This window comes from Melanostigma gelatinosum (genome assembly GCF_949748355.1).
Source record: "Melanostigma gelatinosum genome assembly, chromosome: 4".
Lineage (NCBI taxonomy): Eukaryota > Metazoa > Chordata > Actinopteri > Perciformes > Zoarcidae > Melanostigma > Melanostigma gelatinosum.
The window spans coordinates 28,925,577-28,953,566 of record NC_136637.1 but is presented as its reverse complement, the minus strand read 5'-3'; the positions used below and the strand labels follow the sequence as shown (position 1 = coordinate 28,953,566).

The following is a 27,990-nucleotide window of genomic DNA, read 5'->3' as shown; positions in this document are numbered from 1 at the left end:
GCTTCCTAAAAGCAACGAGCTGACGTTACAGTCACGCGCTCGCGTCGTGACGGCCGTGGAGAGCGCGCGTGTGTTTGTCGCTGCACACTGAACCTCCGCCGCTCGCAGCCACACCCTCCTCCCGTCTCCATCCTCCTCCAACCCTCCACCCCCCCAGCCTCGCACGCGTGCAGCTGTGCGGGGACAGGCGGTGCGTGCGTGCTTCCTCCCCTGTCGGACACCCGCACCACCACCACCACCATCAGCATCAGCAGCAGCAGCAGCAGCAGCAGCACAAAAGGGTCGGAGCTGCTCGGGAGGAGGAACCGCGTTTCAACAGGAGGTGGATTGTTTATTTCTGCTCCTTATTGTTCGTCTGTTTCTTTGTTATGCGGATTGTTTTACATTTCCACGACGATGACCTTGTCACAGTATATCATTTCTCATTGACCCGCTCACATCTCCTGCTCATCCCTCGCAGATGTGCATGCATGCATGTGTGTGTGAGTAAGTGTGTGTGTGCGCGCGCGCGCTGTAAATGGGCTGGGACATGCGATTTGATCCGACTTGAAATGCGCAAACAGGCCAAATTGTAATTAATCTGGGTTTTAAAATATATATATACATTTATATATGCTAACGGCAATGAATTTAACGCTATTTGGATTTCATCTGAGTCAACATATGTGAGAAAAGCAAAGGCCACATTCTTTGTTCTCCGTGCGCCTTTTTTACTCTGCAATTAATAATCGGTAATCCCTGTGCGGCAGCTTCCGTTCATCTGCCATTAACGGCGACGTATCGATCCGCGCCTCTCGGTCCATGTCGATGGTCTCTCACCGTCCGTCTTCTCTCACCGTCTCCCAAACCACAGGCTGCACAATATCAGCCCCCTTTCACAGGGTGCGAGTCAGCAGGAGAACCGTGCACGGGCCATATGCTGCAGGCCTGCATGTGCAATAATGGATTTATTTCTCTGCGTGTCGTTTAAAAGCTGTTTTTAAAGAAAATCAATGCTGCATTACTGTCACTGTGGACTCATGGTGCATAAAGACATTCCGAGGCAGCACAGATGGCAGTTTGACAGAAATGAATTCAGGCTGCTGCTTGTTGCTGGATTGATGCTGCTGCTTTAAGGTGAAACTGCTCTGTTTTTCTTCAGCACCTGATCGGACATAAATCTATAAGCTGTTCATGGTGGACTGATAGTTGTGATGACATGTCCGGTCTGTGTGTTCAGCAGAAGGAACGGCTCTCGTAGTAAAGACGTCACCGCCACTGATTCAAGAGCAGCGTTATGAAGTGCTGCAATGTTATCAGGGTTTAGATTCTCACACACACCGAGCGGTGACTGACAAACACTTCTCACTGCCTTTGCAACGCCAGACAGCGTCCATTTTATTTGAGTCGTTTACCGCCCTTTGACCTCAGATGAAAAAACTGCAAACGTGGATTTGATTTTTGTATCACCTCGAGGCAGACAAAAGAACAGCCTGACTCTGTTGTTCCTGCGCTCTCTTAAATGTCGATTGATTTCCTGTCATTTGACAAACAGCAGAGGAACCTCTCAGCTTGGAAATGAACTTGGGTGCGTTTCACTAAAATGTTGATTTGACGTTATAATTCATATAATCTGCATGTTTTGCGTGTAAAACTGTTTTATCAAAGAAACTAGCAACTACAGCTTTTAAATGAAGAGTGAAGTAAATGATCAGATCTAAGATGTCAAACAGTGTATATTATATATCACCCATTATGAGCCAACACAGTATTTTATATCCTATTCTACAGATTAGACAGTACTGCCCTTATCTTATCCTCAGTGTGGTGCAAGTTATCAACCTTTCTGATGTATAACATGTACACATTAGATCAGGTAATACATGTTTATATACCACACGTCTCTGCTCTGAATAATACACTATGCCGTGTTTATTCTGTTAAAATAAAATGACAACAAGGTTTCCTCCGAACCTCCGAAATGTCAGCGAAATAACAACTAAACCATCGACTGCATTAAAGAAGTGCACGTAGTGGTCATAACGTCACTCATTGGTTTGTGGACTGCCGTTATGAAGACTCGGAAGTTACCACATTTGGACTGTGAAGGAGTTACGTATACGTCTCTGGTAAGAGACCTGTCAATCACTGTGTAGCCCCGCCCTAAAGCATCCCCTGCTTTATGGTCTGTGTGACTCTAAATGGACCATAATGTACTAAATGAACATCATGCTGTATTGAAGAAGACTTGAAACTAGAGATTGAGACATAAACTCATGTTTACAATGTTTACTGAGGTAATAAATCAAGAGAGAAGTAGAGTCATTTTCTATAGACTTCTATACAACCAGAGGAGTCGCCCCCTGGTGGACACTAGAGAGAATGCAGCTTTAACACATGACGCATCGGCTTCACTCTGCAGAACCGGAGGTTGCCGCCTGATTTCATATTTCTGTAGAGTAAAAATAATTCATGTCTGAATATGAGCATAAAACATATTTTCATATAACATCCAATTTTGATCCCAAACTCTGAATGAGTCGTTAGCCACATGGTGTGCGGTGGCTGCTACAGTGTCGTTGAGAACAACAATGGGGGGGGGCGGTGGCTCCTGGTCTCTTTACACATGATGTGGACTCATTAAGATTCATTCTGTGCGGATGTGAATTTCTTTAGAGAGCATGTTTGTGCTGCTCTACAGGGAGGAGGGCGGGGGGGGGGGGGTTCTATTTCTGAGTCAGTCAGAGGAGCAGTCTGTCTTTGAAGTGCTGCTGTAATATAGGCGGCATGCAGGTTTGGTGAAGCCCCATCATTACCATACATATAAAGATGAAGATGTTATTGAGGCTAGTCGGGGAGCTACGCTGCTTTCTGTTTTTACTGTAAAATATGAATGTAAATGGTTCCCTCGACTAAAAACCAATAAGATTCTTCTGTTGGATTTTGGATTCTTGCAGAAAAGAATCTCTATAAACGTTCATGATAATCTCAAAAAATGAATACCACTTTTATGATTTTTGAATCTATAGATGTAAAAAGCTAACGTTAACCTATAAAGGGACTCCACCACGGTCACATGACTTCACCACGAAGCTAAAGGAGGACTAGTGTTCCTCATTTACACTCTTTTTTTAAGACGCGTAGAAGCTTCTAGATTCACATTTCTGAAGAATTTGCCTGAGGGAATTACCCACAATTCACAGCGTAGTGACGTTAAACACGGGGTTATCAGGGAAGCTATAGAAGACGCTATGTTTTCAGCCCATAGACTGCATGTAAGAAGTGGACGTAGTCTGACGTCACCCATTGGTTTGTCGTCTGATGTTATGAAGCTTCAAGTTCGGCGATTTCGCCGTCGCCATCTTGGCTATTTTGCAACCGATAAACGGAAGTGACCATATTCGGAATGCGGAGGAGTGGTAGCCCCGCCCCTAAAGCATCCCCTGCTTTATGGTCTGTTTGACTTTAAATGGACCATAACTTATGAAATGAGCATCATGCTGTATTGAAGAAGTCTGGAAGACGTTCAAATCAGGAAGTGAAAAAGATAAAATAAAAAACTCAACAACTCAACAATTGGACGAAACGTGAAATGCCGTGCAAAGTGCTGTCCCATTCGTATTTACACCATTTAAAGCCCTCACAGTCGGTCACACCTAACCGTTCACCAGCTGACGTCAGTGAAGTCCCCGAGGGTTCAGGGTCAAGGCCTTAGGGGGCACATTGAGATTGGGCATTCTAAAGAGACGAGGGAACCGGAAGTGCAGAAATGCTGACTCATTTCCTAGTTTTAGGACTCATTCCTGCAAGCGCTCTCTATTTATGACCAGGAGATTAATAAGCAGTTGTGGCGCGCTCGCATTACAAGCCGTTCTAATCACGCACGTGCAGACCCGGTTACTGTTAACCCACAATGAGGGCCTTTGTGTTTTGTCGGCCGGTGGAGACGATGAATGCCACTCTGTTCTTCTGTGGCTGCCGATCTGGCGTCGCAGACAAAGTGTCACTTTGTGCCTCCTCAGCAAAGACACAGGAGGACGCCCATCTCTCCTCGCTGCCCCCCCCCCCCTTCACACTGTACATGTGCTTCACTCAAACACGCATCACCAACACTTTTCATTCCAAAAGTCTGTGGCTGATTCGTAGAGCATCAAATCTAACTTGTATCGATATGACAATAATCGAGGGGTGTTTACGCCGTCACTCTCCTGAGACACACACACACACACACACACACACACACACACACACACACACACACACACACACACACACACTGCATCTGACACCTGACTCCAGGTAATGCCCTAGATCCACAGTGACAGCAGGCAGGTGGACTCACAGATCCCCTCGCACACAGAGCGACTGCAGGACGGTAAGAAGGCATTCTTATACAGAAAGTTAAAAAACAAACAGTTGAAGTGATAGTTTTTGCCGGTTAAATGTAGCTCACATAGATTCTTTGTGTGTTTTCTGGCTCTCTGCGTGCAAAAAAACGATGATAATCAGCTCCTGTTGTTCCGGGTGAGTTAGTGAATATAACTCTACTTTTTGGTTTGAGTCGAAGTGTTTGAGATGCTCAAACAGGAGAGGAAAACCTTTCCGTTGTTTGCTTGTCACTTCAGCGTTGGCTAATGTGGAAAATGTAACCACGGTCATGTGATACATGTTGCGTGACGCTCTAAAATCCTTTGTGGGTATCTAGAGAGCGGACAAATGCCAACAGCAGCTTACAGCATAACGTCTGAACAAAAGCAGAGCGTTCTATGATTCATGAAGGTGTTTATAGCTGCACTGATGGCTGCTGCTGCTGCTTTTTTAGCCATGCTGGTTGTGCGGTGGCTCGAAGGATAGCAATGTCGGTTAGTCGGGTGATCCATCGCTTTGGTGCAAAGGGAAATATCTCAACAGCGAGAGGATGGAGTGCTGTGAAACCGTCCTTTTGTCAGTTGAGTTTTGCGACATCGTTTAAACGCACACAGGCGGGAAACTGAAGTCTGAAAAGTGATGCTTCATGTATTAAAGCTGCATTCTCTCTAGTGTCCACCAGGGGGCGACTCCTCTGGTTGTATAGAAGTCTATGAGAAAATGACTCTACTTCTCTCTTGATTTATTCCCTCAGTAAACATTGTAAACATGAGTTTATGTCTCAATCTCTAGTTTCAAGTCTTCTTCAATACAGCATGATGTTCATTTAGTACATTATGGTCCATTTAGAGTCACACAGACCATAAAGCAGGGGATGCTTTAGGGCGGGGCTTACTGTGATTGACAGGTCTCTACCACGGTGTTGTGCGGTCTGCGAGTTGTCCGTGTTTCCGTCTTAGACCTTTAACCCTTTCACGGTATGTTTTATTCAATTCATGAAAGTGAATTGTACAATTTTTTGTTGCTTATGCTTTGTCAGTGTTTGATTGTACTCAGCTAAAAAATAAAACAAGATGGCGACGGCAAAAATGGCGAACCAGAGGCTTCAAAACTGAAGTCCACAAACCAATGGGTGGCGTCACAGTGACTACGTGCACTCCTTCAACACAGTCAGAGGCACGATTTCTGAGTCTCTTCTGGAAGACATTCAGAGTGTTAAACATGAAAAGTAACCGAACAAGCTGCGTCAAGAAAGAACCAAGAGAGCAAGAGAGAGAAGTTCAAACCCAGCTTACGTTCTTTTCTCCACACCGCTGGCCAATCACGGCATGAAGTGGGTGTGAATGTCGGTTCTGAGGTGGGACAGGTGTGGGAGGGCGTTCTGATGAAGCACGCTGGCAGCTTTCATCTCATGAATACAACGTTCCTCAACTCTGAACCTGTTTACCGACACACCTGGGGCTCCGTTGTCATCGCTGCATGAACGCCTGATCGCCTGTTTGTTTGCCATCTTTGTGTTCTGTACGACGCAAAGATGAAGGGAGCGAGCGCTGCATGACGAAGAGGAAGAACATGAAGATGTGTTCGGAAGATGTTTGTGCTTAAAATGATTGTCTGAGGACAAAGTTTGTTGTCCGCTCAACATCACTCAGTTGATAGTTTGGTGATTCCATCTGCACGTGCAAAAGCATAAACAGGAAAGTGACATAATAATGCTAAATAACGTAACCTGGTGATAGATTTAAGTTAACATAAAGTCATTCATAACAGCAGACTGCCGTAAAACCACCTCACATCAAACTAGTCAGTCTCATCTTGCAAACCATCACTTATATGGAAGATTTAAATGCAAAAATAGGAAATAAAAGGAGATTCAATACATATATGTGGTGTACCGGTATTGACGATAACCGCGCGGGGGGAGGGGGGGGGGTTGGGGGGAATAAATATTGATAAAACGTTGATGATACATAGATGATAATAATAATAATAATAATAATAGCGCGTCTTAAACCATTATATATATATATATACAGTTATGATCACAGATTTGCTCCACCAGTAGTTTGAGTGTAATCCATTTGACAAAAAAGAGCCGATAAACAAAAGTTAAAGATGAATAATAGCATTTTTTGTTCTCATTATTTATCGCGACATTATCGTTATCGTGAGTTATTTTCGCCACGATAAGCGTGGAGTGGAAATCTGACATTGTGACAGCCACGATGTCAAAATAAACGTGTTTATGGGTCATAATTACAGAAACACGTTTTATTTGTAAACTTATTTGTCTTTTGGTCTTAAATAAATTGTGTATGCGTAATGTGTGCATTTCAGCGTTCAGCAGAGGACGTATTTCTCCGTCTGAATTATTTGTATTTCGGCATTTTTAATCTTCCATAGAAACAGAGACTTTCTGGTGACGCAAACAATTCACAGTGAAAGAATAATCGTTATTCTAAACGTCCAGAGAAGGAATGTCAACTGTCAGTTTAAACCACCAAGTCCTGACTCGCTTCACACTCACAGTTTTGGCAACGTTCGTGTGACCGGCTGCGATCACGATTAATCACCACACACACACACACACACACACACACACACACACACACACACACACACACACACACACACGCACGCACGATATTTATTTTCCATATTTGTAATTGCCCAACCCACAGCTGCTGTTGAAACCAACTACTCAGGAGAAAAAAGTGACGACAAGCATTTCAGTCTGTTTGCAGCAGACGAGGAGCTTGTGTTGCGTCTGTCTCCTCTGGCCTCTCCTGCTGCTAACATGTTGCCATGAATACCAGAGGCTGTTCAAGCTTCAGATATCGGGAGAAAGAGTCGGTGTTGATGAGAGAAGTCCAGACCACAGTCTGTGGAGTCGAGACGTCACTCAGTGGTTTGTGGACTGATGTTTTGAAGCCTCGAGTTCAGCATTCTGGCCGTTGCCATCTTGTTTTTTTGCAAGCGATGAACGGAGGTGACCATACTTGGACTGTGAAGGAGTGACGTCGTGGTAGAGACCTGTCAATCACAGTAGCCCCGCCCTAAAGCATCCCCTGCTTTATGGTCTGTGTGACTCTAAATGGACCATAATGTACTAAATGAACATCATGCTGTATTGAAGAAGACTTGAAACTAGAGATTGAGACATAAACTCATGTTTACAATGTTTACTGAGGTAATAAATCAAGAGAGAATTAGAGTCATTTTCTCATAGACTTCTATACAACCAGAGGAGTCGCCCCCTGGTGGACACTAGAGAGAATGCAGGTTAAGACATGAAGCTTTGACTTCACTTTTCAGAACCAGATGTTGCCGCCTGCTCTGGACCCTAACATGACGAGTACAATGTAGATTCCTGCATCCTGTATGTTCTCCTGTTTAGAAATGCTTCCTCATGCATCCCATGTCACCCCTCTGTGTCACGTGTCCTACTGTGCACCAACAGACCTAACAAACCCAAACCTGCTGTTTTCTTTTTGTCTCTGTTCTGTCTTCATTTCACCGTTTCCTCCCGAAGCCAGCGACGCTCGTCTGGGTAAAAAAACGAGCTTTGTGCAAAAAAGAAAAAAGAAAAGGGGCCGATCGATGTTCCCTAAGGTTTTACTGCAGTGGTGCGCAGCCGTCTCGAGCTGTGCAGCTGAAATAGGTAAACCGCCACCCCCCCCCCCCCCCCCCCCCGCCGCGTTCGTCTGTCTGCTTTGTCAGCAAGCTGCTTGTGCTGTGAGGTTATGTTGCACTCGGCCGCTGCAACACGAAAAGGCCTTCGTGCCGTTGGACTTTAGGAAGCTGACGTCGCCAGTCGGCCGGCGTGGAGCCGTCGGCTCGTTTTCGAGAGACGTAGTGTCGTGTGGCGCCGTGTATGTGATGCAGCTGTATCCTCTCGTCAAAGGCATCTCTCGCTGCTTCTGTTGAGCACATGGCCGCTCCTCGTGCTTCTCTCATCCCATCTCTGGCTGCAGCAATAAGGCTGCCAACACACACCAACAACACAACACAAATAAAACAGGTCACACACTTCTTTCTTAGACAACATTGGAAACTTGCAGCCAAGCCACATGTAAATAAACAGACAAACAGGAGAAGAATCCACAGCATCTCTCTCTTCACACACACACATACTGTCTTGTGTTCACACACCCCGACTGACAAACATGCTTGTTCGCTCCTTGTTCGACGCTGGCAGGACAAAGAGCCTTTCTCTCAGCGACGAGACATTTCTGAGAGAGTCTGTCCAGCGAGGAAGGAAGCCCACGGCATGCTGATCCCACTGGACAGCGTGGCTCTCTCTCAGTACTGTCTCATGCACTCTGGGTTTGCTTGTGGTTTCACACAACACACACATTCAGAAAACCTCTGGTCGGGTTCAGGAGGCAGGTCCTGTGGTTTGTTGGTTCCGGTGAGGTTGCTTTCTTGTGATTACTTCTGCTGTGGATCTCTTGGAATGAGACACAGACGTATGTTGGACTGATCGGGTGATATCGGGGCAGTCACAGTTTGTAAACAACGATGTCGTACGTACGTTTGGCAACGGAAGTACGGCGGAGTGCAAAGGCTTGTCAAGCTGTGTAAGAACATGAACCAACAAAGATGGAGAACGCAACCTAAACGAGGTGACTTCACGGGTCTGTGTGTTGAGTAGAATACGTGAGCACGTGTGCTGCTACAAACATGTGTTAGGAGGAGAACTCAGCGCGTAACGTTCCACCAGAGAGACGTTATGAACTACAAGTCACCAGATGATCAACTCTGTTCTCTGAGTTCCTGAGGAGAACGTCAGACACAGCTTTAAAACAGGAGCTACAAACAGTCCAGTGGTCGTCAACACGTTTAACAGCTTACAGACAACAATGCCACCGGTGTTTCAGTCCAACGAGTGACCGTGTTAACTGGTGACTCTCAGCCGAATGCATCGTGGTTGCTCGTAGTGTCAGCAGCACCAACAGATCATGTAGTTGTCGTCGTAAAAAGCCTGTAAATCTATTTTAAATACGGATTCCTCTTTGTTTATTGTCTACACACCGACCATTAAGTCACCAGGAGCTAAAAGCCACCAGGTAACACGGCCACTCGTTAAAGTGAAACACCCTTTGCTCTGAAACGGTGCTGATCCGGTCTGAATCCTGTCATCTGAACATTTAACAAGCAGCCGTTTTGATGCTGGTAACAGTTTTGATTCAACGTGTAAAAGCTTGCCAAGTCCTCTGGATGGCTCGAGTAAAACGCCACTTCTGTTGACAACATGCACAAATATATCGTTGGTGACGTTGGCAGAAGTCTATAAGACTCAAAGTCTTTTATTTATTTGTAATTTTGGCAGTATCTGCTTTTGAGCTGTTTGTTGTCATTTCAGATTTTTTTAGTGCCACCATTACTACATCAATAAAGCACAACAGAGTGGCCTCGGAAGGCTGTTCAAACGACGAGCCAATCACCAAGAGCCATTCTGCACGAGCTGAGGGAGCCGAGCTTTATGACGATACCGCTACGAGGGATGGAGAGCAAATTAAATCAAATAAAACAAGACATGGAGCTCTGCTCTGTAAATCCTGAGCCTCTTTCCTGATCCCTCTCGAGTGTCTCTCCTCACTTTGCCCTCCATCGAGCACCCCCCCCCCCCCAGTAAACAGGTGATAACAGCATCCTCGTGCTCACTTCCTTCTTCTCTCACCACAGCCGAGGTGTGACCATGGCCACGGACGCCACGGAAACTAAGCACGACGTGCTTTTAGAGGTAGCCGAATCCAAAGGCCCAGGTAAAGAGGAGCGACAACAAACGTCTTAAAGAGACAGCGCATCAAAGCGCTGTCTCTTTAAGAGCTGCATGGCGTGGTGACGGGTTGGTGTGCTGTGGTTCTGACTTCTTTCATCTCCTCTTTACTAGAATTTGTTACCTTTGGACAGCCAGACCAGCTGTTTTCACTCTTTATGCTGTGGCCGTGGAAGGCCAAGAATTGGTTGCCAATTTCTTAAAAATGGTTTATGGCAACCTGGCAACCCTTACTGTTGAACCCAGATGTAGTCTCTGGCAGAGCTCCACGTTAGTCCAGATAATGTGCATGTAGTCCGAACTCATGGGACGTCCTTCGAGAGTACTGCTTGTATTGCTGTTACAGTGAGCTGCTGCCCTTTCTGGTTTCACGCATGAGTGTGTGAGCGTGCCCACAGCGGTGCATTATGGGCTTCGTACCAGAGTAGAAACGCCGGAAGAGCTTTCTGCAGGAAAACAGAACATCAGTGTCACATCGTAATATCGCTGCACTGAGACGGAGAAAGAAGCAGTATTAATGTCATCACCATCAACACACATTGTCTTTAATTACACTGTTAATCAGTAAAACCATGCACAGAGAAACACAGAGTCTCAAACCTGCACAGACACAGAATAACAACATATATATATATATATATATATATATATATATATATATATATATATATTTCTACTCCTATTGAAAGAGAGTTAAATAAATAAAGACCATAATCTCACATTTCTCTTAAGTCCTTCCAAACCCAAAATATAAAACTGACACATTTAAAGCTAAAAACTCTGTCCTGATGCAAACATCAAGGTCCTAAATGTGAATTGATAATTATGAAGAAGAAGTAAAGACCACAAGAGAAAACAACACAAGGCAAAGATTTAAAAGACCTCATTATTTATATCTTTGAACTATCTCATTGAATCTTTATTTGTAGGATTATCCAACGCAGGACTCTCACCCAGGAGACCAGTGTTAGTGTCTGACACCAAAAGTCAACATTGACTTTTTGAAATTACATAGTTGCGTAAAAAGTTTGCTTTTTTAAATGATTACGTAATTACGTAACCAAAAAGTCAACGTTAACTTTAAATAACGTAGGCTGCATTATTGACGTAAAGTTACCCAATAGTTGACTTTTTTAAATGACTTGGCATACACACTAAGTTACATTACAAAACCAAAAGTAGAGTTTTTAAAATGAGGTAGTCAGTAATTTTAACCAAAACCTGATCTCTTCTGTCCTAAACCCAACGATGTCGTTTTGTTGTCCAAACATAAATTGTGTGTCGGGCTGTATTTTTAACACATTACGTGTCGCCGCCTCTTAACGTGTAACGAGGTCGCCGGCATTTCACGTATTTCTGTGAGACATCGTTGCTTATAACCACAAAGCAAATGTGCTTCAACCGTTTTCATGCTAAAGGTTGGATGACTAGACAAATCGTGTTCTACAGATTTAAGAAAACATCCTCGTAAAAGATCACACCGTAATAATTATCACGTAGTTTTCATCTAATTATGAATCATCATTGCCTCAGATATCGTGAATCACATCCCAGCTGCAATTTCAGTCATAAAACAAAACAAGCCTCTTCAGCGGCACGCAGTCTTCATAGTTCAGCCTCTTTGTTTTTGTTTTGAGTGTCTTTGAAGTCATTACAAGTTTCTCTGTGGTTTTGTGTCTTTGTGGTCATTTTCTGAATCTTTGCAGTTGTTTTGTGTCATTTCTGTGTCTCTGTAATTATCTTTTGTCTGTGGTTGTTTTGCCTCTTTTCATTGTTGCTTTGTGTGTCTTTGTAGTCATGCTGTGTCTCTTCATTGTTGCTTTGTGTGTCTTTGTAGTCATGCTGTGTCTCTTCATTGTTGCTTTGTGTGTCTTTGTAGTCATGCTGTGTCTCTTCATTGTTGCTTTGTGTGTCTTTGTAGTCATGCTGTGTCTCTTCATTGTTGCTTTGTGTGTCTTTGTAGTCATGCTGTGTCTCTTCATTGTTGCTTTGTGTGTCTTTGTAGTCATGCTGTGTCTCTTCATTGTTGCTTTGTGTGTCTTTGTAGTCATGCTGTGTCTCTTCATTGTTGCTTTGTGTCTCTTTGTAGTCATGCTGTGTCTCTTCATTGTTGCTTTGTGTGTCTTTGTAGTCATGCTGTGTCTCTTCATTGTTGCTTTGTGTGTCTTTGTAGTCATGCTGTGTCTCTTCATTGTTGCTTTGTGTGTCTTTGTAGTCATGCTGCGTCTCTTCATTGTTGCTTTGTGTGTCTTTGTAGTCATGCTGTGTCTCTTCATTGTTGCTTTGTGTGTCTTTGTAGTCATGCTGCGTCTCTTCATTGTTGCTTTGTGTGTCTTTGTAGTCATGCTGTGTCTCTTCATTGTTGCTTTGTGTGTCTTTGTAGTCATGCTGTGTCTCTTCATTGTTGTTCATAATTACAGCATGCTTCCCACATTCTCTATATATTAATATCTCCATCAGTATATTTATACACACACGGCACTTAAACTCTCCCACGCACGCAAGACACCCTTCAGAGTCGGGGATCTACTGTACGTGGGGAAATTAGTTCGCTGTATCATTTCCCATGATGCCTCTGGTACAGCGCGCAGCATGCGAAGTGAAATCCCACACCAGTTGCTACTTATAGCTGTGAAAGGGATACGCAGAGATCCCTGAGAAGGCCGGTCTGCACCGCGGTGTAGAGTAGCTGTGTAGCTCTGTAACTCACCCACTCCGTTCATCCAGTGGACCGCCACAAGTACACAAACACAAAACGGTGGGAAAGTTTAGCTCGAGACTTTCTGCCATTAAAGATGATGAGGAGAAAAAGACCAATCAACTAAAAGTCCAAAAGTTGGTTTCATAACTGTGGTTCATGACTTCCTCATAATCCAACAGGGTTTATTACAGCTGCTCTGTTTTATTATGTAGGTCACAGATTGTGAGACAGTGAGTCCCTGAGACAGAAACATGCAAAAGGCCTCACCACCCCTCTTACATGAGAGAAGACAAGCTGCCTTTGGAGTTGTTTAGCCTCCTTTTGTTGTTGTTTTGTGCCTGTTTGTAGTCATTTTGAGTCTCTTTGTAGTTTCCTTGTGTGTCTCTTTTATCCTTTTTAATCTCTTTGTAGTTGCTTTGTGGTTGTTTTACTCCTTTTCAAAGTTGTGTGTCTTTGTGTGTCTCTTTGCGTCTGTTTGTAGTTTCAGTGTCTTTGTGGTGATTCAGAGTCTCTTCCTGCTCAGTGCACGTGTCTTAATGTTTCTTTCAAGGAAATTCTTTTGGCATTTTGCCTTTAATGGGCTGATACAGAGAAGTGATACGAGTCATTCAGTAAAAATCAAAGTTTATTAGCGCCTTTAGCGCTGCAGCAGATAACACGTGTGCATCTTGGAGGGTTGTTATCTGTTGAACTGTTGCGGGTCAAATGTATGATGTGAGTCACTCGTGTGACGTCAGCCTCTCAGGATGTCGTTGTGGGTTCAAACTGCTTTCATGGATTTCTCTGAAGCTACTTCAGGCTGTGGGTGCTCCTCTTTCCCCCTGTGTGCTGTTTATCTCTCCCACCTCCTTTAAAATGTGAATAATTATGAACCACAGAGCCGAGGTTTTCTTCTCATCTGCTGCTTTCATTTGTTTTCTTTTAAATCAATTACATTTCACTATCTACACACACACACACACACACACACACACACTGTAGAACAACCCGCCCAGAGGCACCGTCCCGCCGTTATCTCTCCACGAGGGTTGTCATCCATTCTCTTTTATTGCCAGCAGAGAGAAGGCGACACGGCAAATTCCAGCCCTTCAGACGACTCTTTGGGAGGAAGAAGAAGACGGAGGCGAAGGGGGGCCTTGATGGAGCAGAGCTTAAGGCCAGTTTTTCTACCGGGGAAGTGTGCAATGGAGTCGTATCTGACGATGAGGAGTCCAATCAACATCTGAGGTATTTACACGGATAAAGCTTCATTTCTTACACATATTTGTCTTGAGTTAATGAACTTGAGCTTGTTGTTTTTGTCATGTATTTGCTGATAAAATCTTATTAATAATAATCATAATTTAGGGCCGAGAGGAAGTTTGTGACTTTCGTGCAGCCTTCACCCAGACACAGTTTTAAACTTCTTATCAGATTTCTTTCGCTTGCAGAAAAGCGAAAGTGTTTATGTGACCGCTGCACGTTGTGGTTGCACAATCGGTAGAGAAACAGGGCGAGGCTCTGCTAAAAGGCCCCGGCACCAGTTCAGCCGTTTAATTGATGTGCTGAAAAATCTGGTGTGTAAACAGAAGTCATTAATTTTCTTTGTGTGAAATGATTCACGGATAAATGAATGAACGAGTGACGCGCTGCCTGCAGCACTGAAGACGCTCTCATTCCCTCTGCAGGGAGTCGAATCCCATCGGTTCTCGAGCCCTCTCGCACGACAGCATCTTCATCCCGGAGGAGCCGGCGGCCGAGCCCGGGCCGGATCACACCATGTCCCAGGAAAACGTCTCGGATAAAGTGAGGAATCTGCAGGTGGGCCTCGCGGCGGCGGCGTGCACTCGGTTGCCGGACATTTTTATCTTCCGTCTACATTCGTAACGCGTTTGTCTGTTTGTTCACACAGCGGCAGATAGCACAAGGGATCAAGTTTGGACAGAGGCCTCCTTCTCTGAGGAAAAGTGAGGGAGATGAGGGGAGTTCAGATGAGGAAGAGGTTCCCCAGAGTCCCCTGAAGGTTCTGGCTCAGGTAGAAGCCGAACCAGAGACAACAGAGCCAAAGGTAACAACTAATGAGCTCATTCTGGTGACAGTTTGGATCCATTTTTAAGGCGAAACTACAAAAATCTGAAAACTTGTAACACAGAAAAAAGAACGTTTGTAATGTTGTAATTTGTAAGTTTCATGGCGATATCTGTTCGTTGATTATTTTACCCTATTCACCTGTAGTGTCTCCTCTTAATACAAGTTCTTGTGACATAATCCAGGTTCAGGGCGCTCAACCAGCCGCACCACACAGCACTCCAGTGAGGTCGCCGAGGTCCAGACGAGTTCTTCCGCCCGCTGGTACCATCGAGTCCATCAATCTGGACTCCGTCCCGCAGTCGGCCCCTCGCTTAGACAACGCCGCTGCCAGGCATAAACTGTCTGTCAAGCCGAAAAACCAGAGGGTTTCCCGGAAACACCGGTGCTTCACACAGGTGAGCCGCCTCAAATGTGCCTCAGCGTGTTGTCGGTTTATTTTTGCGACGTTCTTACCTTTTTGAAAACACGAGCTCATCATTTTTCCACATTCTCAGGACCTCCAAGAGGTTTCGATTCCCGGCGTGCTGCGAGAGGACCTCGAGGCTGCAGGCGTCTCAACGGACGACCGGCGCAGAGCATCCGTCGAGTCCCTCGGAAGCTTCAAGAAACAGAGACTCCACGAGGAGGAGAGACAGGAGACGAGGAGGAAGAGGGAGCTGGAGGAACAGAGGCTCAAACGGGAGGAGAGGAGGAGAGTGGCAGAAGAGCTGAGGCTGCGAGAGCTAGAGGAGGAGAGGTGTCGTAAACAGCAGGAGGAGGAAGAGCGAAGGCTCAGAGAGGAGGCGGAGAGGATGAGGAGGAGGGAGGAAGAGGAGAGAAGGATCAGAGAGGAGGCGGAAAGGAGGATGCAGGAGGAGCGGGAGCAGGAGGAGAGGAGACGACTGGAAGAGCAAAGGAGGAAACAAAAGGAGGAGCAGGAGGAAGCGAGGAGGCAGCGGGAGCTTGAGGCCGAGAGGAAGAGGAAGCTAAGAAAGGAAGAAGAGGAAAGAAAGAAAGAGGAGGAGGCACAGAAGCTGAGGTTGCGGGAGATTGAAGAAAAGAAAACCGCGGAGGCAGAGGAGAGGACAAGGAAGGAGCAGGAGGAGCAGCGCTGGAGGGAGATGGAGGAGAGACAGAGGCCTTTCTCTTTCAAAGTCTCCTCCGGAGAAAAACAGATTTTGTTCCAGAAGGTCCACCTGACGCCCGTGACGCCGGCGTCCAGCCACCAGAGCGGAAGTGCGTCCGAGCAAAGAGAGAGCGCCAAGGCCTCCTCCTCCGAAGGACCGGAGTCCCCCAACCTGCCGACGTCTCCGTACGTCCCCCACACCGCCATCTTAGTGACGGGCGCCCAGCTCTGCGGGACGGCTGTCAATCTGGACCAGATCAAGGACACCGCCTGCATGTCCCTGCTGGGTTTGGGGGACGACAGGAAGGCGCAGGGAACGCCGCCGCCGACCAAGAGCAAGACTTCGCCGGACCGCAAGTCTGGCAAAACCAAATCGCTCAACGAGTCCTCGCTCTCCACGGACCAGTCCGTCCTGGCCGAATGGGCGAGCATCAGGTCGAAGATATTCAAGGGGGTGGAGGAGGGGAAATACGACCCAGAACCCAGCAAGAACCAGCCCGGCGGCGAAGACACGCAGGCGTTCTCCCACGCGAACCTCAGGAAGACCATGTCTGCCAGCGCCAAGTTCTCCATCACCCCTGCAAAGAAGAAGTTCGGAGATTCAAACAGGAACTCCGAGGTGTTCGGCGCCGACGAGAAGGCCGCAGGAGAGGAAGCTGCTCCGCCGGACAGCCCCGCCGCCGCCGCCTCACCAGCTCCAACCAGCAAACCTCAGAACAGGACGAGTAAAACCGTCCGCATCGCAGAGAGAGGCTCAGACGAGTGCATGTTCGCCAAAGACCTCCCGTCTTTCCTGGTTCCCAGCTCTGGAGCCAAATCCGAGGCCTCGGAGTCGGAGACGGAGGCGTCTGAAGGTAAAGAGGAGGCAGAGTACCGAGGCCCGGACGGCGAGGACAAGCCCTCGCCGTTCGGCATAAAGCTGAGGAGGACCAACTTCTCGCTCCGCTTTCACAGCGAACAGTCCACCGAGAAAAGGAAGAAGCGATACAGCGCCGGGGACAGCTTCGACGGCGTCCCCTCGCCTCTCACCCCCATCGAGCCGGACTCCGACACTTCCTCCGTCTTCTCCGACAAATCCACAAGTCCCACGTCGCCTCAGAGAGAAGGCGCGGCGGGCAAGTACTTACACGCATCCGCCTCCCCGGCCGCCCCTCGGGCTGAACCGGGTAAATCCACCAGCCCGGCCGCACACGGCGAAGGCGAGAAGGTGCTCTCCAAGCCTCCGATCTACCGGAGACCGACCACGTCACCGAAACCCGCTGGAGTGGCCCCCACGCCTCCACCGTCGCCGCTGCCCAAAGTGGTCCACGGGCCCCCTAGCGAGGCCGCGATCCAGAGGACGGGGGCCGCCGAGGAGCAGGCGAGCAGGAGCGAGGAACCGTCGGCGGTCGCTCAGTTGCACCGGAGTGGCCAAGGCCAGGTCCATGGGGAGGAGGAGCCGAAGGAGAAGAGATCCTTCTTCCCCTCCATTAACATCCCCTGGAGAGAGAAGACGGACAGGAAGACGGAGCTCATGAAGAAAGGTCAGTGTTGCTTTGCCGTGTTTCGAGGAGTACAGAAATAAAAGCACAACACTCACCAGCAACATTCAGTGTCCGCACCACATATCTGCTCCACAAATGGCCGTTTTTTGGTCTTCGTCATGATGATAGTGTCGGTCCAAAAATGGAAAAGTTCAGGATAAATAAACAGACAAACTTCTCCTCCGTTTACTGCAGTGACATCACCTGCGCCTTTCTTTTTTTAACTTGAAGCACTCGGAGATACCGCACAAAAGAAATAGGGAGCGATCAGAAAACAAAGACGCTGCACGCAATTGAAAAAAGACAATGGCGCCATGTGGACACTGTCTGATGAATATGTAGCTACAGCAACATTATTTAATACCAAAGAACTTGTTTTTGTAGAAACAATAGTAATGTTTTGCAATGTGTCAAAATTTGTCCTGCAGAAAAGCCATCGCTCCAGAGCAGGCACTCGCTGGACAGTTCGAAGGTCCAGGAGAAGGAGGCCGGGCCCTTGTGGATCACGCTGGCTCTGCAGAAGCAGAAGGGCTTCAGGGACCAGCAGCAGAACCGAGACGACCGTCGGAGCCACCGAGAGAACAAACTGGCTGAGAAACACGGCCGAGAGAGAGACAGTGTACGCGCCGCTTCACTCACTTACTGATGTTCACGGTATCGTGTGTTCTTCCTCTCATACGAGCGTGAACCTCCTCCTGCAGGTGGCGCTGCTGAGCCCCACGGAGAGCAGAGGCAGCGGGAGCACCAGCCCGTCCTCCAAACCGCAGACGCCAGAGGAGCCCAGGAGACCCGACAGCCTCCTGGGACGATTCGAGCGCAGAGAACACCTGAAGAAAGCCAACACTTTACCCAGCTCCGTCACCGGTAAGAACCCGCAGGACTAACATCAATAAAGCTCGATATCTGCTTCAATATTCTTCATTTATTCAGAGGAAATGACCCAAAACAATTGCTAAAAATCTGAAATGAGGACGAGCTTCTTTTTTTTCTCCTAGTTTCTATGTCGACAAAATAAACGATTCATATACGATTTACTGTATCGTATATAAAATATATAGAGTAAATAAAATACACTTTATACACAAATTGATCAAATGAATGGTCAGCTTCATCAATATTGATTATGCTGGTTGTTTAGCCCTGAATCCATATCTCCAGGATGTTGAAACTCTTGAACATTTAAACTAATTAGTTATTGATTGAAAACATTAGAATGTATTTTATATTAGAACAGAGCTCCAACATTTAATCAATTTAAACATTTTGTTGATTGACAGAAAATCAGTCAGTGACTCTTTAGTTTGATGGTTCAAAGGTTCTCAAATGTGAGAATTTTATTATTTTTCTAGTTTTACATTTTCTAAAGTGACTATTTTGGGGTTTTGGTCGGACAAAGCGAGACGTCACCTCGTGAGTGTTCTGATGTTTTTAAGACCATAAGATGAGCTGAAGACGAGATAAATGTCACAGCTGAATCACTTTAAACTTCTCTCATAAAATGAGCCCAAAAAAGGTGCAACTGATAGATTTTCAGCTGATTGTTGTGCTCGATTTGTTGTTGTTGTCGTCAGTCGAGATCGCAGACTCCACACCGTCGCCGCCTGCCGTCAAGGAGGTGTCGAAGCGCTTCCCCTCCAGCGACTCGCCGCAGGTGTCCACGGAGCCGGCGTGGCTGGCGCTGGCCAAGCGAAAGGCCAAAGCCTGGAGCGACTGTCCTCAGATCATCAAATAACAGCCCCACCCCGGCTGCACCCCGGCCTGCGTTGAGACTGCACACTGCCCACTGGACGCTGAGGCACCTGGAGAGTCATCATCACACTCACCATGAAAAGCCTCCTGACTGTGCAACAAGAAAAGCCCCCCCCCCCACCATCACCGTCGTCCTCGTGACCCCACACACACTGGCTGGTACTATTATCATGTTAACGTGCGCTTCACATTCAAATATTCCAACACGATCGCACAGATATATGTAAACAATTGTTGCGCGCATGCACATACTGTATACAAACACACAAAGTATAATGTCCCACGTGTCGCAGTCTGGGGGGGGGGGCAGCCAATCAGAACCACAGCTGGCCATTGCAAGAGCCAACCCCAATTCTTTGTTTTTTTATTTTGTAGCCACCTGTGTCACCATGGTTGAATATGAATCACTCGCTCCACACAGTAACAGGTGAAGCTCTGACACGCGACGGTGTTTCATCAACAGAGGGTAACTGATCGTGTTTTAAGGGCTACCAGCAACAAGAACTCGTCGTGACCCTGTTGCATCTGCTGATGGAAGTGTTACAGGTGTTATTTATGGAAGCAGTGGATTCTTCTATGTTTGAAACCATGGATGGATTACTGAACCACAGGCCCAGGGGCCCAACGTGTCAGGGGCCCCCCTGGTCTTCACTTACTAATCGTCAATTATGGAGACACGTACCAGGAAGAGACTCAAAACTACAACAAAGAAACATGAAACAACTACAAAGACACCAAATCAACCACGAAGAGACACAACTACAAGGAGACTCAAACTGACTACAAATAGACACGAAAATGTAAAAGAACGGTCAAACGGCTTGAAAGACAACACAGAGACTCTCAAAAGACTATGAAGAGACACAAAGCATCTACCCAGAGACTCAAAATGACCACAAAGAGAAAGTTAACGACAGAGAGACGCAAACCAGCTACAAAGAAACTCAAAACTATGAAAATGGACAAAACAGCCACAAAGGGACTCAAAATGACCACAAAGAGACGCAACAAGTACACTTGAACTGACTACAAAGAAACACAAAACAGCCATAAAGAGGCACAAAACAACGACAGAGACTCAAATTGACTACCAATCGACACAAAGAGACTCAAAATCAACACGAGAGATGCAAAACAGCTACAAAAAGACTCGAAATTACTACAAAAAAGGGAATAACATCCACGGGCAACAATAGTTAACAGATATAAAGTCTGTCTTGCTCCTGTCGATGTGAGGGGGTCTTAAGTTACATGTCTGTGTCCGGGGGCCCGTCGTCTCATAATCCGTCCATGGATGAACCGATGCTGTATCTCTCCTCTGAGCCTCGTCATATTCTTTCTTACTCGTTCTCTGAACTTAAGCGTAACAATCCTCACTGTGTCCGTGACGACTGTGATAGCTGTCAAACAGGCTATTGTACAATTTTTCGCCATTTTTAAAGTCACCTGAATAGTTCCGTCATGAACCACCCCGGTGGGTGCACCTGAACGCAGCACTGAAGACCACGTGTTTGACGGGGCATTCAGTGAGCTGCACAGCCGCGCGACGGCGCTGTAACGTACAACTCTCACAGCTCGTGCGCCCCGGAACACACTCGTTTTGTCGGCCATCACTTCCTCGTAAACGTGATATGATCTTACGTAAGCATTTCCTCTGTGAAAGAAGAAGAGGAAATAAAAACCTCCAGCATTCTCATGTCCTTCCGCTCACTTAATGATCTGTATGTACGTCTGAAGGCGTCACCGGAGCTTCACAAAGAGTCACTTTGTCATTTTTGTTTTTCTAACGTTGCTCGTGCACAATAGTGTCGTGTACGCAGTGTTATGTGTAACGGGAAAATGTTTGGTATTATTTGCATTTTTTTTTTTTGTCCCAACTTCGAGAAAATTCTTAAAAAGGGACAAAAATAATGTAAATTAAATACTGATGTCTGAACTGAAGGACTCATTCATTTCCTAAAGCACCCTCTGACACGGATATAAAAGCGTTTATTATTTTAAAAAACTGTGCAGAAATAATTCTTATGTTTCTTCTTTGACGGTCAGATTTAAACAATACACGTAGTCGTTGCGGCACCCGACTACGAGGGAGCGTTCATGCACCACCGGGGACGAGAACAGCTCCCCCGGGAGACGGAACGAGGCCAGCGTCCGTCCGTCGTGTCCGTCCAGGATCCACACTGTGCCTTCGGTGGAGGCCAGAGCCACCAGAGTCCCCCTCCTGCCCACCACGGCGCCGTCGAACACGCACGGACTGGAGTACACCTTCCCCGTGGTCTGGAAGGACCAAACCAGAGAGCCGTCGACGCGGCTCAGACAGTACAGGCGGCCGTCATGTGACCCGCACAGAACCCTCTGCTGGTCTGCTGTCACACACGGAGAGGAGAAGACCGGGCCTTTTGCTAAAAACTGCCAAACCTGAAGGCAAAAAAATACATTTTTTGCTCAATTTGCAATCATTAAAGGGACAGTTCACCCTAAAATCAAAAGTATGTATTTTCCCTCTTCACTGCAATGCTATTTATCAATCTAATCCAGAGTGTTGGAGATATTGCCCAGAGAGATGTCTTTTCTCCACTATAATGGGACTAGATGACTCGGTTTGTAAATATGTATTTGTAATTTTGGGGTGAGCTGTCCCTTTAACATTTCAGACCGTGTTCACATATTGGAGAAACGCAGCACTCTCACCAGCGTCCCTGTGCTGCTGAAGCAGCAGATGTTTCCATCCACCGATCCGATCGCCACGAGACCGGAGGAGGCGTTCGGCGAGGAGAAGAACGGGACGTCCCGACGGTACGACCACAGGACCTCTCCGCTGTCCTGGGACGGGGAGACAAAAAATAAAAAAGACTCAAGACTGCCTTCAGTGAACCGAGCAGTTAGCTGTAGTTTGATGTTTTACTCACAGAGTTCAGACAGAGTAAGTGACCTCCCAGTGAAGCGGCGTACAGCTGTCTGAGTGACGGGTGGAGGCATGGCGAGGAAAACACAGCTCCGCCCCCACAGTGACGCCTCCAAACACACTGCTCCACCTGAAACACAAACCTTTATTGAGCTACAGTTACTAGATTATGTAACTTTTAAATTATCAACCTAATTGTCCTACCTTTGGGTCCAGGGCGTAGACATGCCCATCGTGTGAGCCCACTATCACCAGACCCGTGACGGGGTCCACAGCGGGACAGCTCTTCACAGCGTCTCCCGTCTCAAAAGTCCACCGCGTCGTTCCAGACGCAGCACACAGGAAATACACACAGCCGTCGTAGCAACCTGGAAAAATCAACCCAACCCCCCAAAAAGGTCCATGAATCCCAAAGAAAGATAACACACAGTCAGATGTTTTCCGCACAGTGTTTTCGGAGAGCTGACCTACAACCACGAGGCTCCCGCAGCGAGACACGGCGGCCGAAGCTTCGATTCTGTCCCCGAGAACTCGCTCCCACACGAGGCTCCCGTCAGTCAGGTCTAAAGCCTGGATCCTGTGAGAGTGGGAGCCGATGAACACCGTTGTTTTACCGCCGTCTGACTTCGGATCGGTTCCGTGTTGCACGAGAAGCACCGGGGAGGCGTCCACACATCTGCCCGTGTCTGAGGACCAGCTCAGATCGAGGCCCAGAACTCCACCTCTGCGTTCCTCGCTGGATTCTTTCTCTCCGAGCGCGTCGGCCTGGAAGTCTGAATGTGGATTTCCGATTTCTATCACCTCGCCTGCTCGTCTTAGAACTTTAAAAGCCGGCGTCTCCCCCCTCGGCCTCCCTGCGGATGTGCGTTCTCTCTTCGCGAGCACGGCGGCGGGTTGGTCAGTGTGGCGTTTCACGGTCGTCGGTGGCGGGCTGCTGTCAGGTGGCGGCATCAGTGCCGCTCTCTCGACGTGGCGCAGAACGTCAGAGAAGGTCCCGTCGAGTATGGCCTCCAAAAGCTCCGGCGAGGTCGCCCCCACGGCAGCGAGGATGTCTTCGTGCAGGCGCAGCGCCTTCAGAGAGTCTCCTCCACTCAACAGGAAGTTTGATGCCTCGTCGACGGCCGCGTCCTCAGGAAGAGCAAGAGTTTCCTGTCGTGGAGAATAAAGAAATATTCAGGTGACAAGTGAAAGCAGGAGGTATTAAAACGTGGAGTTATGGACAGCTGGCCATACCTGCCACAAGGACCGCAGGGTTCCCTTTAGTTCGGTGAAATCGAACCGTGAAGACTCTAAAGAGCGTCTCTGTGTTCGGTACGTCTTCATCAGAGCCTCCATGTCCACTTTACCTGAAACGTGAAACAAACAGGAAAACAGTGATGAGGGCGCAATGTGGTGCTTGTTGTTTTCTTTTCTCCTTTCTTGGAAGTCGAATCGTTCTTTATTATGCGATTGTATTTATTTCATATATATATATATATATATATATATATAAAATATTTTTTTTGTAAATTCTTTCAAATGAATACAAACAAATTTGACTAATAATAATTATAAACATATATTTATAATAACAAAATGGAATACAATAATATGGAATAAACGAGAATTTATATATATATATATATATATATATCCACTATAATGGGACTATATATATATATATCATGATTAATGTTTTTATTTAACTATTTTTGTTAATTTTATTTATTATCATTTAATTCTACTTTATTATATACATATATTTATCATGATAAATATTGCTTTTATCTAATTATTACATGTATTTATTTAAAATTGTATATATATATATATATATATATATATATAAAAATTCTCGTTTATTCCATATTATTGTATTCCATTTTGTAATTATAAATATATGTTTATAATTATTATTAGTCAAATTTGTTTGTAATCATTTGAAAGAATTTACAAAAAAAATATTTTATGAAACAATTATTGATAATATTAATTTAAAAAAAGTAAAATCCCTCTCTAAGACTTCTAATACTCCATTCGCAATGAAGATTTACTTGAGTGTGGGGGGGGGGGTGTGTAAAGATGGGTGGAGATCCATGTGAGAGTGTGGAGGTCGAGGGAGAGAAGATGGATGAATGAATTAATGAAACATGAGAGAGAGGAGCTGGAGATTTAAGTTATTGTTCATGTAAGTATGAACGCTGCATCACAGTGACGCTCACCATGAGGAGTCAGGCACAAGGCCGGGACCAGCACCAGCGTGTCGGGGACGCTGTAAGACGGCAGCAGCAGGGACAGCCGGTTCAGGACGAGTCGGCTCAGATCTCCGTCCCCCGCCCGGCGGTGCTCCGCGGGGGACGGGAGGTCTCCTCCCCGCTCGGCCGAGGCCGCTGGATCCGCTCGCTCCTGCGGGAGAGGAGGAGCCGCTCTCTGGTCCTGGTCTCCAGATGTGGACGCCACGACAAAGGCGAGCAGCCGAAAGCCTCCGTGCAGACCCACGGCACAGGCCTCCACCTGAGGCAGGCTGCATATGAGCTGGAGGAGCCGGAGATGAAACATTAACACGTGTCTTCTCCTGGAAATGATGAAGCTTTATATGTTTACAGTCAGTTAAAACCTCTTAAATGCAACACGTCCAGGACCCGTGGGCAGTTTATCCTCAGAGATTCTGGACCTGAAATCTGATTTCTGTTTTACCTTTTTTGTACGTTGGAAATATTCCTAAAGGTTTCGGTAAAAGCGAAACATTCCTTTTGAAGAGTTCTAATGCAGCAAGTAAAAAAAAATGTATTTAAAAATCCAGAGGACCTCCGTCCATGACCCTCCTGATCAACGTAGAAACTGACTTTCAGCGGTGCCGGGGCTTTTCTCTTTCTCTTCAACGTTCATGAAATAAATGAAAGTATTTAAGACGCTCTCACTTGCTGCACGCTCTCCAGGTTGACCTGCTTCCCGTGGCGTTTCACCAGCCTGTCTCTCCGTCCCAGGTACAACATCTGCTGCCCCTTGACGTCCACCCAGTCTCCGCTGGCTCTCATTGTCCCGGGGGCGGCCGCCTCCTCGTCGTCCAGGAGACACACTCTGTCCTCTCCGCCTGCACCAGCCATCACACGGATTTATGGAATAAGATTTGTACGTACAGTATATATATATGTGTGTGTGTGTGTGTGTGAGTTCTTCCTCACCGATGAACACCTGCCCTTCACCCTCGGTAACAACGCGGCCGTGTTCGTCCCTCACTTCCACCGTTGTGTCCATCAGAGGAGTCCCGAGAGGCACAGAGGACGGCGAGCTTGAAAGCCACTTCATGTTAAGTAACAGTTAACGCGTAGATTCAATGAATCGTTTCAAACAGGGAGCACTCACATGTGGCCGGCCCGCAGCAGAGACTCTGGTATTTTGTAGGAGCAGGCCCAGCAGGACACCTCGGTGATGCCGTACACGTTGTAGATGTGGGTGCGGTTGTCCTCGTGCCTCCAGCTGCTCAGCAGAGCGGGCGAGGGGCAGGCCTCTCCGCCCAGAGCCAGCACCCGCAGCGAGGAGCCGGGCGACAGCACTTCCTGCCTCAGGACGCGGCGGCCGAAGCGGCCGAGCAGGGTCGGCGTGACCTGCGTGGAAACACGAAAACGATCACATTTAAAGTGAGAAAACTTTATTACTTTATAAAATGAACACATCGTCGAATATAACATCGACGATATCAGACCGCTGGAGGAAACGCGGCGACAAAGACAAACCAGTCGCACAGTTTCTTTTTCTGTCCTGTTTTTCAATCATTTTGGTGTCGTGGGTGTTTTTAAAATGAAAGAACATTTAACTGTAAACATTATTCTTGTAAAATCACCACCAGAGCTAAAGCTGGAGACCAGTACTGATATAAAACACCTGGGAACAGACTCAGTTTATTGATTTATATTTACTCTCTCCCGTCTGTGTGTAGGTGAGCATAATTATACATATATACAAAATGATTATACATAATCTGGATGCATACATGTATGCATATAAATATTTGTGCTATATATATATATATTTATATATATATATATATATATATATAAATATATATATTTTAACAACGATAACATTAATACATATAAAAGAAATATTGGACTTTCGTGGTTGTACTGATTCATAAAAAGATAAAACCACATGACAGAAAAGCAACAAGGTCCCGCTCGCCTGCAGGACGGTCGTCTTGTTGTCCCTGAACAGCAGTCGAGACAGTCGGCCGGGCGTTTTCTTGATCACGGTCGGGATGACGAGGAGCTGAGCGCCGGACGACAAGGCCAGGAACATGTCCACCACAGAGGGGTCAAAGGTTAAGGGCGAGGCCAGGAGAACCACATCGTCTGCACTCATCTGAAACAAAGACCTGAGCCAAGAGACAAACTATTTAAAAACATAACGATGTTTTAGAGGCCGATAAAGACACAAACACTCACCTCAGGTGCAGGATATTGGGGAGAATACACTTGTGCGGCACCCTCACGATCTTCGGGAGTCCAGTTGTTCCAGATGTGTGCAGCACATACGCCAGGTCTCTGAGCCCGGCCTCCTTTGACCCTGCAGCCGGATCACGGCGGAGACCAGCACCCCCTGCTGTCTGGACTCCGCTTTGTTCTGGTCCTCGTTGGTGCTCGGCGACCGGCAGCAGCTCCAGTCGTACCAGAGTCAGTTTGAACTTTGGCAGCGCCGCACAAACCTCCACGGACGCGTGTTCGCCGAGAGCTGCCTGGAACCGCTTTTTACACAAAGAAGAGACAAAGAGGGACTTCAACAGATGTACAACTATAACTAATATACAAGAAACTCAAGTGTAGTGTGAATGCTTTTAATCGGGTTTATAGGAGATCTTTGGTTGAACTCGGGGTTTTGATGCACTAACAAATGTTTGTATCAGTTGGTTTCTGTGATTTGATTAATTGCACCACTAAAATACAATATCAGCTACACTGGGTCCTGGATTATTAGCTCATTTTATGGCCCTGTCCTGTGATGTCATAATTAATTTTTAAGATTTAGATTATTTAATCTTTATTGAGCAGATTCCACATGGTCCTGAGAGGAACAATATTTCACTTAGCTGTAGTTTGCATAATAAATCATGATCATTATTGTTGCATCTATACATTCATGAGATATTAAACCTGCAGGACGTCGGTCTTCACAGCGCAGTACTTGAGGCCACACTGGTTCATGACTCTGGCGGTGAGGAGTCCTGGAGCTTCTGGGTCCAGCGGGGCGTAGGCAGCCGGTGACTGCAGGATGCTGGAGAGCAACACAGGACAGTTCATCATCCTTCATGCTACTTATTATTACTAACAAGGGTATAATAATGATAGAACTAATTCTAAAATAAAGGTTTGGACCATCAACCGCAGACTTTAAACCTAACTACAAATAAGTTTTAAGTCTTTAAAAAAAGAAGATGATACTGTTGTAGCCTCCTGGTCAGATGCTGTGTTGTCACATGGAGTGAAAACAACAACAACAACAACAACAACAACAACAACAGTGAACTCACCCCAGGATCCAGACAGGTATGAACAAATCATCAGAACAGTACAGTCCGATCACTCCGCTATTAGGAGCGCAGTTGTTTCGCAGAACACGAGCCAGCTCACCGGACAGTCGGACCAGGTCTCTGTACAGCAGCATGGACCCGTCATACTTCACAGCTGCTCTGTCCGAGTGCAGAGAGGCAGCGGCGGCTACGAGCTCCTGCAGCGTCCGAGCGGCCATACTGACGATGAGCCGTTCAAGGACCACCAGCTCATCCTCTGTTAGTGTCAACTCTGTACGAAAAAACCCAATAACGTTTAGATC

At 46.6% G+C, this 27,990-nt stretch overlaps 2 protein-coding genes across 3 annotated transcripts; one reads left to right on the top strand and one right to left on the bottom strand.

The window, feature by feature from the left end:
- The first annotated feature begins 168 nt into the window (after window positions 1–168).
- cracd (capping protein inhibiting regulator of actin dynamics) lies at window positions 169–21,213 on the top strand. 2 transcript variants are annotated; one of them, XM_079267507.1, is made up of 9 exons: window positions 169–322; window positions 13,886–14,057; window positions 14,498–14,630; window positions 14,722–14,877; window positions 15,083–15,295; window positions 15,395–17,528; window positions 17,957–18,147; window positions 18,230–18,392; window positions 19,100–21,213. In XM_079267507.1, the coding sequence occupies exons 3-9, from the start codon at window positions 14,589–14,591 to the stop codon at window positions 19,258–19,260; spliced, it is 3,060 nt and encodes a 1,019-aa protein (XP_079123633.1). In that variant the 5' UTR covers window positions 169–322; window positions 13,886–14,057; window positions 14,498–14,588; the 3' UTR covers window positions 19,261–21,213. The 2 variants fall into 2 exon arrangements, with proteins under 2 accessions (XP_079123633.1, XP_079123632.1); XM_079267506.1 differs by lacking the exon at window positions 169–322 and having other exon boundaries at window positions 13,949–14,057; window positions 14,498–14,615.
- On the bottom strand, window positions 21,207–27,990 carry aasdh (aminoadipate-semialdehyde dehydrogenase). Its single transcript, XM_079267509.1, has 14 exons — window positions 27,689–27,990; window positions 27,312–27,432; window positions 26,607–26,905; window positions 26,344–26,536; window positions 25,528–25,769; window positions 25,347–25,453; window positions 25,083–25,255; window positions 24,384–24,696; window positions 23,416–23,528; window positions 22,650–23,331; window positions 22,387–22,550; window positions 22,187–22,312; window positions 21,969–22,100; window positions 21,207–21,695 (listed from the first exon to the last, which is right to left on the bottom strand). The coding sequence occupies exons 1-14, from the start codon at window positions 27,904–27,906 to the stop codon at window positions 21,300–21,302; spliced, it is 3,279 nt and encodes a 1,092-aa protein (XP_079123635.1). The 5' UTR covers window positions 27,907–27,990; the 3' UTR covers window positions 21,207–21,299.